The sequence below is a fragment of the Podarcis liolepis genome, assembly GCF_965112155.1.
Source record: "Podarcis liolepis genome assembly, chromosome: 10".
Lineage (NCBI taxonomy): Eukaryota > Metazoa > Chordata > Lepidosauria > Squamata > Lacertidae > Podarcis > Podarcis liolepis.
The window spans coordinates 46,316,229-46,328,758 of NC_139562.1; the positions used below are offsets into that span (position 1 = coordinate 46,316,229).

The window sequence follows — 12,530 nt, forward strand, 5'->3', positions numbered from 1 at the left end:
GGGGGGGGGGGTATTAGAGGGCAGGATTAGAGCTTTGGGGCGGCACAGGAGTTGGTTGGCAGTACTGGCGATGCAGTTCAGCAACTTTGGGCGTTCTTATATTAAAAAAAGCTCGCCCCAGGCAGTTGCTAAGGCGCTGCTTTCAAAGTTATTGGACCAACACCTGAACAGTGAGTGCAATCCTTTTAGTTATACAAAATCACTGCATCTCTGCAGACTGCATATTATTTCATGGTACCAATTCAAAGGCACAGCTCACCTATATATTGCATAACGTACCATGCTCATACGAGCAATTCTCTCCCACAACGCAGATGTAGGAAGAAGATTGGGAAATTGTGTGTTTTTACGTAGTGCACGCAGCGGAATATAGAAAGGTATAGAGTTGGATCCACACTTACTCATGCTAAGAACAGACTCGCTTAAATCAACGGGGCTTAACTTAGTCCTGACTAACTTAAGCTACCTTGATTCCAATGGGTATAATCTAAGCATTACTAAGTCTGGCCCTGTTTCATAGGATATAAAGTTGGGCCAGGAATCGGCTTTACTTGCTGAGCAGCAGCCTGAAGGAGAAGAAGGCAGTGACTCCACTCTTTTTACATGCAGCTATCTCTTCACAAAGCAACTGGCCTAATTCACAGCTATCAGTCACCAGGAACTGAGATAACTTCACCAGTGCCAAGCTTGAGGCATTAAATCATCTGTCAAAGTTATGAGCGCTGGCACAAAGATTGGGTTTCTTTTTTTCTTTTTCTTTTTTGAATTTACACTAGAAACTTCAGATGAATCTGGTCACTAAAGAATACTTCTATGTTCATTCTTAAATCTAGAAGGAACATGTAGATGTTTATCCAATAATGAAAGTTATGCTCATTGAAATCCACACGACACAGAAGGTTATAGCTTTCCTCACCTTTCTCCTCCACTCCTTTGGTATTCCTGTTGGCAGCCTAGCCACTGCTTTGAGAGCATCGTGCCACTAAAAAATAACCACTGAGACAGATTATTCCAGTTCAGAAACATAATTGGGCAAGCAACACATTATCAATTTAATATATTTACCATGAACTTAAGTACCAAGTACTTAAATACCTGGTTACCCAATGATCAACATGGTGAGGAAATGATCAACATTAGAAATGATCAACATGGAGAGGAAAAACTAATCTGCTGCTTAATTATTCATTCATATTCTAGAAACTACAAAAATAAAAATAATGTGATGGACTTTAATCCTTTTAGCTTCTTAGCTGTATAGAACGATCTGCTGTCACAGAAAAGGACACTGTTGAGGTATCAAAACACCACAAGTAACAAGCACATTTGCAATGGAAGTGATTACTGTATAGGTTCATTTGGATAACACTCCCACTTCACAGGCCAGTGCAGATTTTAAATAAATATTTGTCCATGCATTCAGAAGACATTTTGCCACTTATAGATGAATAAAAATAATAAATTACCTGCTGAAAGCCATTCTGACCTAAAGATGGCTCAAGTGTAAATTTCAACTTGGTGTCAACTCCTATGCAGTAAAATAAAAAAACAAAGAAACCAATTACTAAAATATTGGTTTAGGGATTAAAGAAGAAAATTATCAGATAATTGTGACATGTGAATGTCCCCAAATATCTAAATCAACGTATGGTAATGATACAATTTTCCACATACAAAATTGGGTATTTACTCTGGGTCAGAGACAACTCTAGAGAATAGGTAAAAACACATTAGGCAAAAATGGGTGGGTACAGCGCCTACACATGGAGGGAAACACCTTGGGTTCAACAGAGCTTTTCTCCCCCACCCCCAGCCCCACTTTGCCAGTACCCTAGGACAGTTCGGCAATCAAGATGTCTGTGTTTAGCTCCCTTATTCACAGGAGCTAATGAAACTTGACAGAGCAGAAGGGAGGGCTGGATAGGAAGGTGAGAAGACTAAGAGCCACAGCTCTGAAGCATAGCATCTGCTTTGCATGTTCAATCTGCAGCCGTCTCCAAGTAGTGCCATTAAAAAAATATCCAAATTTCGTAAAACAAAGTAGATATTTAGATACTCATTTTCATCCAGATCAGCCATGTATAGTGCAATTCCATACACATTACTCAAAAGAAACTTTCATCAAGTTCAACGGAGCTTACTCCATTAAGTGGATATAAAACTGCACCCGTAGCTTTTTTAAATATGGGGAGACATATAATTAGGATAATTAAACTTTGAAAAATCTCACAAGTACCTTTGGTAATCTACATTTACAATACTGACATCCAAAGAAATTTCCGACCTTTCACAATTAGCTTTCCTTTTGTATCCAGTTGTAGCCAAAATATAATTAACAAATTAGCTACATATTTAATCAATATCCATTTCCAAGGAATCATACGGATCACAGTGAATTGTTTCATGCCCTTTCTTCATTGAAGTCTGATTTGTCAAACTCGCCTTAAGGACAATAGGCCACCTGCTTTTATGCAGCCCTTGTGCAAGAAGAAACTAGTTTCATGCACAACCTGTGCACTTCTTTTCTTTTTTTAAGAAAAGCTGCGTAATATGTACAGTCATACCTCGGGTTGAAGTAGCTTTGGGATAAGTATTTTCGGATTGTGCGCTGCGGCGACCCAGAAGTAACAGAGCGTGTTACTTCCGGGTTTCGCCGCTCGCGCATGCGCAGATGGTCAAAATGACATCACGTGCATGCGCAGAAGCGTCGGATCGCGACCCACGCATGCGCAGATGCGGGTTGCATTCGCTTCTGGATGCAAACGGGGCTCCAGAACAGATCCCGTTCGCATCCAGAGGTACCACAGTACATACATTATAAAGGGCTCTTTCCCCACATGGTAGAGTGCTGCTGTCCAAAGCTAAGGTGCTGAAATGTCATCTGATGTTATAACAACAAACTCATGACACCTTAGACATGCAGAAATATAAAAAGACTGCAACTTTTGGAGATACTGGCTTTGCTTCTGTTACAAGACAATTACTAGGAAATGAAAGGGTGGCCAGACATGACAACTTCTCAAATCAATCACACAACCATTCCTTCTAAATTTCAACCATATTGAACTAGGAACAAAATAGTGTTACACACACCAACTACAGTACTTCAATATAATATAACCAAAGGAGCCCTGAAGCTTTAACGGTCTTTCCAATACAGGCCCTACAGGTGAGGTCATCACTACTAGGGAATTTGTTTGCATTTGATGCAAGGTTGTTGATGCATCCGCATCAAGCTCCTTGTACCCTCCACAAATGTGTCTTCGCTTCAGCCAGGCAACAAAGTTGGGTTTGTCTGAATACTGAGATTTTAATTTCCAACAAGAATTAAATCGCTGCTTTCAGCAACCCTGTCCTGCCTGCAATGCTTCCAAGCACCTGGATAGCTCAGTTGGTTAGGGCAGGCTGCTGATAATGCCAAGGTTGCAGGTTCAATCCCAGTATGGGACAGCTGCCTATTCCTGCATTTCAGGGGGTTCGACTAGAAAATCCTCAGGGTCTCTTCCAACTCTACAATTCTGTGATTCTATATAAATATACACACGAGAGAGAGAGGATTAGTCTTCTTCTACCTGTCGGTATTGGATACCTCTCAGATACCTCCCGAGGTTGCCTATACTCCCCATTCTAGTTATTTCTCTAAAGAACCACAGATGGCCGGGCATCAGCGCACTTCGCCCTCAGCCATTCTTCTGCATTGCCATAGGCCTGGTCTTCAAAGTGCAGCATAGGTACTCTAAGCATAAACCTAAGAATTGCCTCCAGAACAAAGACACTGTGCTAAAGAGTCACGTGTGCTGGAGGAGTCAGGTGGAAAAACAGATGGAGCGAAGGGACGCTCTACCCTTCAACCAACCCGACGTCCTGGCTCACAGGACGTTCACAGGGGACATCTCTGGGCTGGACGGCTCTACACCATCCTTCCGAGATGCCCCGACGAGATCCCCTGCCAGGGGCTCGGAATCGGTGGGCTGCCTCGCAGCTCCAGAGGCGCAGTTTCCCTCTGGCCCTGTCTGCCAATGCCAGGCCCGGAGGAGCTCTCCTCAAGCCGCAGCCATCCGCGCTCCCCGCCCAAGGCGGCGCCAGAGCCTCGCCCTCCGGAGCCTCCCCAGCCAGCCCGAAAGCCCATTGCCCCGGGCGGAGGGCGCGCTTCCTACCCGAGGGTTCCATCTGCGCCCCTCCGGCGTCTCTGGGGAGCGTCTGGAAGGAGCAGCGCCGGGCATCTCCTCGCACGCAGCTCCCTGTCGCCAGCGCCCCCCCCACCTTCCCCCAGCAGCTTAAGCGATTAAAGCCTGCCCGGGTTAAGCCCGGCTAAAAACCCTCGCCACATGCCCTCCTCCCCGCGGCGGCCGCTTTTTCAAACCAAGGCGGGAAAAGCGAGGGCCTCCCGGGCGCGCCAAACAAGCAGCAGGCAGCCCTTACCCGGCTCCAAGGTGCAGAGGAGACGAGGCGCGGTGCGCGAGATGCAGCTGCGCTTCTTCAAGACGTTGCTGAGGATGGTGCCCACCCCGCCGCCGCCGCCGCCGCCCCCGCCGGTGCTCTGGCGCTTGAGGCAGCGTCCCCCGCGGCGCAGCGAGCTCGCCAGCCTGTCCTGCCTCATGGCTGACCCCGGGCCGCAGACCAAGCATCCGCCGCGCTCGCCTCAGCTCAGCAGCCGGCGGGGCTGCAGGTGCAGCGCGCGGCTTTCCCAGCCGGTGACGCAATGCCCGGGCCTGCCGGGCGAGCCGTCTCTTGCCGACGGGGCGCCCGGGGGAGAGCCTTAAACGCGCCAGGCGGCGAGCAGGGCCAGGCGTGGGGGAGGCATGATGGCGGGGACGGAGGAGGAGGAGGAGGAGGGCGCCGCGGGGGCGAGAGGCGGCCGGCGTGCTTCCCTCCCGGCTGGAGGGGGCATCTGCAGTGCAGAGAAGAAGGCAAAGGCGAGGCGAGGGAGAAGGGAGGAGAGGGAGAGAAAGGGCTGCTCCCGCCCACAAGCGCAGCAGCAGCATCACGGGCGCGCGGGGGGGGGGGCGAGCCGGGCGGCGGTTCCTCCTCCGGCACCGCCTGCTAGGAAGCAGCTCGGGTTAAAAATAAACGCGAGGCGACAGGGATGCCAGCAGCATCTATACAGCGTCTTTAAATATATATATATATATACATAGGCGCCGACTTCATGGGGCTTGAGGGGGCCCGAGCCCCCTCAAAAATTCGTTTGGGGGGGCTCAGCCCCCCCAATAATCTCGGGCGGCGGTGGGCGCGTCCGCGGCTTTTATAGGGCGCCCCAGCTCAATAACGGGCACCGGTGCGGCGGGGGGGCGCCGGGCCGGGGGAGGGGGGCGGCCGGCCTGTCTCCCCTGCAACCCCATTGAGCAGCGCCGGCTCCCCCGGGAGGGCCATCCCCCCGCGCCGCCGATCGCCAACACCGCCGACGCTGTGGCTGCCCGAGCCCGACCCGGAGCCCGAGCCCGACCCGGAGCCCGAGCCTGAGCCTGAGCCCGACCCGGAGCCCGAGCCTGAGCCCGAGCCCAAGCCCGTCAGTCAGGAAGGAAGGAAGGAAGGAGAAATGGGGAGGGAGACGAGGGAGGAAAATTGCACACAGGGTGAAGAAAGGAGAAGGGCGAACGAGACGAGCTTCCAACCCAAAAAAGGGCTGGAAGACTGGGAGGATGAAGGATCGGGAAAGAAAGCGACGCCTTCCCCGCCCGCGACGTCGCCCGCTTGTCATTGGCAGCGCAGCGGGCGCCCAGAGGGGCTGGGCACCGGCGCAGGGCCGCTCCGCAGCCGCGGAGGACAGCTGCGCGGCTAGCAAGGTGCGCCGCGTAGAGCGCGGCCCTTGTGTGGCCCGGTGGCCAGGCAAGCTCGGGCGGGGACCCCCATGCAAATCTAAGACGGGAGAAGAGGGCAGAGCAAAGGGGGTCCCTTCCCCAACCTCCGGCTCTGAGACTTCCCTGAGCCCCAGAAAAGCGAAAGGATTTTCTCTTCTTCTTTTTTTATAAATATTTTATTAAGTTTTCAAATACAAAGTTAGAAACATACACTGAAGAAAAAAGTAAAAGAACAAGAAAAAGAAAAAGAAGAAAAGAAAACCAACCATTCAACACATTTTTTATATAACTAACTGGACTTCCTCGCATCTCCCTTACCCTGCATTCTTTATAATAAAGATATCAGCAAATTATTACCTTGTTTCGTACCTTATTTTGTACTTTTCAAATACTATACCTCTAAATTTAACATACTTTTCATCAGTTACTTATATCTTAAATTAAACATAGTATTACCTTAGATTTTGACCTTTTCTTACTTAAAATATAATTTCCTGTTTCCCAAATCTAATTGCTGAAGCTATAGTTTCCGAATCGTGTAAATTTTTAACATTCATACAACTTATATTGTTTTTGTAAATAGTCCTTAAATTTTTTCCAGTCCTCTTCCGTTGTTTCTTCTCCCAAATCTCGGATTCTGCCAGTCATTTCAGCCAGTTCCATGTAGTCCATCAATTGCGTCTGCCACTCTTCCAGTGTGGGCAAATCTTGTGTCTTCCAATATTTTGCGATAAGTATTCTTGCTGCTGTAGTTGCATACATAAAGAAAGTTCTATCCTTCTTTAACACTTTCTGGCCAACAATGCCCAAGAGGAAGGCCTCTGGTTTCTTGGGAAAGGTATACTTAAATACCTTTTTTAACTCATTATAGATCATTTCCCAGAAGGCCTTCACTTTTGGACAAGTCCACCAGAGGTGAAAGAATGTCCCTTCAGCCTCCTTACATTTCCAACATTTATTATCAGACAGGTGATATATTTTTGCAAGCTTGACTGGGGTCATGTACCACCTATAAATCATTTTCATAATATTTTCCTTCAAGGCATTACATGCCGTGAATTTCATTCCGGTGGTCCATAACCTTTCCCAGTCCTCAAACATGATGTTATACCCAATATCCTGAGCCCATTTTATCATGGCTGATTTGACTGTCTCATCCTGAGTGATTTTCTCTTCAACCTGCCCTCCATCCTCTTGCAGAAAACTCTTTGCCTGCCCTGCCCGTATCTCGTTTTTGCTTTTTAATTCCACACACGCACCCTTCGGACTTCGTGGCAATCGGGCGCGTTTCCTAAGAGAGTGAGGACCCCCGCCTCCTCCCCACCTGCTCCCTCGCCAGCCAGCCAGTCGCGCGCCCTAGCCGGAGAGCCCCGGCCGTCCCCGTCGCGCAATCGGCTGGATCTCCCTTCAGCAGGCCGTGCTCACAACTCGGCCCAGGGACCCCCAGCAGCGGATCTCCGGCTCAGCTGAAGAATCCGGCAACAAGCCCCCTCCTCCCCAATCGCTCCGCCGAAATACGCTCCAAAACCCCCCAGATAGGCCGCTGGCCGCCAAGTCTAGTGGCGCCCTGAGCGAGGGTCTCTCCCCAACACCGCCACCTCGAACTGCGTTCTCCCGGCTACCCGAGCGAACCAGCGGCAGGACCCCGGTATGGGCCCCCCCAATATTTTTTATAAGTCGGCGCCCCTGTATATATATAAAGCTGACGACGACACTAAGGCAGGCTGCAATCCGTCCGGTTTGCACAGCCTGTCCTGAGGGAGCTGCAGAAGAGTGGTGGGCATCTGCTTAGGCACGCACAGCAACAACAAGGAGTGCCAACTTGAATAAATATGGGCAGGGGAGCCCTGACCCACATAATCAGGAAGCCGCCCCCCCCCAACTAATGAGCATTGCCATTCAAATGGTGTGCATTGGCTCCTATGACAACGTGTCTCTCCCATTGTTGATTAAGATGAGCTGTGCTTTTCTTTGCAGCATCCTTAAAAACATTGAAATGGGGGGGGGAGGCGCTTCCAGTTTCCAGTTACCCCCTTTGCACAGAAGACACCATATGTGCCACAATGGGATGGAATATGTTATAGCAGAAGATGCTTTGCGTGTATTATATGCCAACGAAATCTATAGAAAAGAGAAATTCAAAGTTCCCAGGGCCTTTCCATCTGCACCTCCCCCTCTTTTCCCTCTTTCAAGAGTCCATCCTCTGTGCTAGTGAACACTATCGGCATCTATTTTCAATATTAAATTATATCTGCGGCAGTAACGTGTAATAACTGAAGGAATGTCGGACACATTCAAGAGTCACTTTAAGGTCAAGACTTCTGCCAGAGCTGAAGCAAGAAACCTTGGGCTGCACTGCATACCCACATCACTGTTTGATATGCATATGTACATTATTTTCCTTTCAGAAACAATACAAAGCTCAGCGCAGTTGGATTTACCAAGGACCAGAGGGATTTCCACCATAAAGAACTTGCAACATTCCTGCTTCACAGCAGCCTGACAACTCATTGCACAGAACTGGAAAAGTCTGGCCCATCTATACCTTACAGTGGAGGAAAAAGGTATGGACAATAGCCCTGATATGTTGATTAAACATATAAATGCATTAGATAACACCCAGGACTCAGGCAATTTTACTGAAATATGGCATCCATTTATATCATTTTCTATTGATAACACAGAAACCTGACATACATATGCCTATGCCTGGAGAAATGTTTTTCCTTAACAAGGATGTTGATTGGAAAAGGAGGGGGAGAAGAGGAAGGGAGGAAATAACCCCCACACACACAAACACACCATTTATTATTGCTTTGTACCAAACTGAATAAAAATATAAAGCTTCGTGAAAGTTTAATTTCTTCAATCTAGTATAGCTCGCTGGAGCAAATTCACACAGCTTACATCGAGTTTTTCCTGTAATATGTGTTGCTGGTATTGTAAAGGTAAAGGTACCCCTGACCATTAGAGGGCCAGTCGTGACTGACTCTGGGGGTTGCTCGCTCATCTCGCTCTATAGGCCGAGGAAGCCGGCGTTTGTCCGCAGACATTTTCCGGGTCATGTGGCCAGCATGACTAAGCCACTTCTGGTGAACCAGAGCAGCACTCGGAAATGCCGTTTACCTTCCCGCCGGAGTGGTCCCTATTTATCTACTTGCACTTTGACATGCTTTCAAACTGCTAGGTTGGCAGGAGCAGGGACCGAGCAACGGGAGCTCACCCTGTCGCGGGGATTCGAACCGCTGACCTTCTGATCCGCAAATCCTAGGCTCTGTGGTTTATGCACTCCTTAATGTGGATTCAGAAAACCACATGAGATGGTGGTTGACATGGTGAATCAACAACTCCAAGGTGAACTTCTGGTGTGGCCATCACACCACATACATACATAATAAAAGTGTGTTCCAGATCTGACAAAGTTTGAAGATAAATGTTCTATTGCTTGGTAAGTCATTATCTGTCATGGGTGCAGGGGGACAAGAACATTCAAATGAATCACCACCACATCTTGCGGTGCCTGTAGCTACCTATCCGAATACATCATAGCCTCTCTTCTATGCAGTGTGCTGACACTGAACAATTTGCACACCCTGGTTCAAAACATTTTTTTTCATTATAACCATCGTAAGCTGCAGAATGCCAGACTGGATCTGTCAGTCATATCAAGGTGATACTCCTAACCTGAAAAGAGCAACACAATTCATTTCAACCTTTCAACAACAACAACAAAAGAGACTGGCTAATTGCTACATTTTCTAACAGGGTTTAGTTAGGCTCTTTGAAACAGAAATGTAGTGGGTGCTTTTTGTTGTATTAACACAACTGCTCCCTATTCCTCAGCGACAGCAAGTATTTGTTTTTCTTGTTCAGGATAGTCAATTCATTACCCGTGGTAAAAAGCAGGTGTAGTAATTAAGTACAGCAAACGGTTGCCCTTTTTTGTCCTACATACACAAAGAACACATGAGCACCAAGGCAGCTTTATTCTCTGGCACAACACTTTCTGCAAGCCTGTAAAATAAATGAGTAACTAAGATTCCCAGTGCAAGATGTTTATGATGCTATCATATTGTATGAGATTAAATAAAAGGTCCTATCACACCAAGTTGAACAATAAATCAACTGTACACATAATAAAATGTACATAGAATATAGTTAATTGTGGCTTTTGTTTTGACTGGGATTGTTCCTTGAAAAGCCACTCATTGTTATTCATATGTAAGTGCATTGTTAATTTTTATTACAAAGGCTATATATTCTTCTGATAAGAGGATGACCGAAACTCAAGTATAAATGATTGCTTTCTTTTACATGTTTTTATACAGAAGTCTTTGAACCAGCCCCAAAACTGTACAAAATAAAAAAGAAATTGCTATCATAGCCACCCATTAAAAGTACTGGAAATTGCTTTCATGAAAATATGTCATTGATCAAATGTACAGTGGTACCTCGGGTTAAGTACTTAATTCGTTCTGGAGGTCCGTTTTTAACCTGAAACTCTTCTTAACCTGAAGCACCACTTTAGCTAATGGGGCCTCCTGCTGCTGCCGCACCACCGGAGCACGATTTCCGTTCTCATCCTGAAGCAAAGTTCTTAACCTGAGGTAATATTTCTAGGTTAGCGGAGTCTGTAACCTGAAGCGTATGTAACCCAAGGTACCACTGTAGCCTCAAAACATACATTGAAGATATTCAGATAATAAATATAGCCAGCAGGTCTCCTCCACCTTTCCAGATTTATATATAAATTTGCATCAAGCCTAAAGATATGTTTGGTTTACTGGGCCCAGCATCAGAGCCCCTAATCAAATTAAATGTTCTAGAGTCCATATTGGCCTATTTATAAGATTTTTATACTGCTCTCCCAAAGCAGCCCAGGGCAGCAAACAAGAGCAAAAGACTATGAACGTAAGCTTGTTAGGGCAAGGAAAGGGATAGAATAATTCTAAGTTTCTTTAGAAGTGCTGGTGGGGATTGTTGGGAATCAAGCCTTTATCAGGAGAAACTGGCCACTCTCCAGGCACCCGGCTTGATCTCCGGTTGACCTCCCTATCTGCATTTCCCGGCAGGATACAGGCTAGGTCGCGATCGGCGATCCTTCTCGGCGTGAGAAGGACACACCACTTTTTCCTGCCCCTCCACAGGCAGGGGAAAGAGATAGACAGAAACGTATTTACATGCCTTTATTTCTGTCTTTGCAGCGTTACAGAAAACACGTCTGCTCTCATCAAACTCCAGCAGCCGAGAGACAAACTCCTCCTGTACTTCCTGTACAGCTCATATTACACTCTGAGCTAATTCCGGTGCTTCGCACTGTGAATAGACTGTCCCTCTGTTTCCCACGGAACAGTCCCAACATTCCCATTATGTTTTGCTTTCAAGCTACCAGCTCGCGGCCGCATTGCTTCTATATCATAACAGGGATATGGTCTCAGAGTATGGTCTGAAGGTGCACAAAGCCACCATCTTGCTGAAGCTAAGCCACCATTTGGATCTAATCAGTGGCTGGGGTGGGTGGCCTCCAGGGAACCACACCTTTGCCACCTCAGTTTCTATGTCAAAGGAAAGGCAGGATATAAAATGCGAAGGAGAAAATATAATTTTTAAGCCCCCTTTCTGCTTCCAAGTGTGACGATTTCTAAGCACAGCACAACATTAGTCCCTGCAGAAGTTGGCTGTTAATCATGCGCCTCCCATATGCTTCACTCACTCTGCTCTCCACAAACAAAATGCCCATCTACACAGGATGGGCGCCATGTAGACAACACTTAAATTGCTCCTTGCAACAGTGTAAAGAGTCAAAACTTTGTGTAAGCTGTGGCGCATGAACAGCTCACCGTGCGTACAGCAGTGAAAAGCTTGTTCTACACAACAGCAATCATAACACGTAAACCAGGCCTAAGAATTACCATATTTTTTGCTCTATAAGACTCACTTTTTCCCTCCCAAAAAGTAAGGGGAAATGTGTGTGCGTCTTATGGAGCGAATGCAGGCTGCGCAGCTATCCCAGAAGCCAGAACAGCAAGAGGGATTGCTGCTTTCGCTGCGCAGCAATTCCTCTTGTTGTTCTGGCTTCTGAGATTCTGAATTATTTTTTCTTGTTTTCCTCCTCCAAAAACTAGGTGCGTCTTGTGGTCCGGTGCGTCTTATAGAGCGAAAAAATACGGTACTTGTTGACCAGCAGTCGTTTGGACAGTTTACTTCTCAAGTTGTATGCACCACCCTTGGGTGCGTACCCTGAATAGTGCTCTGTTACCCTGAAACCCAGGAACTTAAGTTAGTTAAAGGAAATGTATTTTGACTAGCTTTCAAAAGCTATTCTAAGCAATTAGATCCAGGTTGTTTTCAGGAAAAACTACTCAACAGAGGCAGGGAAGGAGCATAGTATGCGGGAGGGTGGGGAGAAATCATCTCTATTTCCACATATCCTATTTGCAAATTGTTTTAACACATTATCTGCAAAGTATGCAATGCATTATTAATCGCACCTTTGAAAGATTCCCTCCCCCCTCTTCCCTAAATATAATTATTTGCTTAACAGCTCATATAAAACTGCACTTTAGCATGCTATTGACTAGCGTAATCAGTCCAGACAGCTATGTCAGATGCAATAAAGGTTTACTACCCAAGTCTAATAAACGAAACAGTGTTATGTGCTGTCCATGAAAAAGATATAATGAGATCTAATATAAGAACTGTGCAAGTTGCTTTCCATCTCTGCAAAGT

The 12,530-nt window shown here is 46.9% G+C and overlaps 1 protein-coding gene across 5 annotated transcripts in view; it reads right to left on the minus strand.

The window, feature by feature from the left end:
* Nucleotides 1–12,530, minus strand: part of TBC1D30 (TBC1 domain family member 30) — a 45,180-nt gene that overhangs the window by 22,965 nt on the left and 9,685 nt on the right. For 2 of the 5 annotated variants that reach the window (XM_083463434.1, XM_083463435.1), the window contains exons 3-4: nucleotides 1,467–1,528; nucleotides 917–982 (exon numbers count right to left, since the gene is read on the minus strand). In XM_083463434.1, the coding sequence (XP_083319560.1) occupies nucleotides 917–982; nucleotides 1,467–1,528 (128 nt within the window). Of the gene's footprint in view, nucleotides 1–916; nucleotides 983–1,466; nucleotides 1,529–4,157; nucleotides 4,177–4,422; nucleotides 4,958–12,530 lie in introns of those variants that run through there. The other 3 variants (XM_083463436.1, XM_083463437.1, XM_083463438.1) reach the window with 3 other exon arrangements.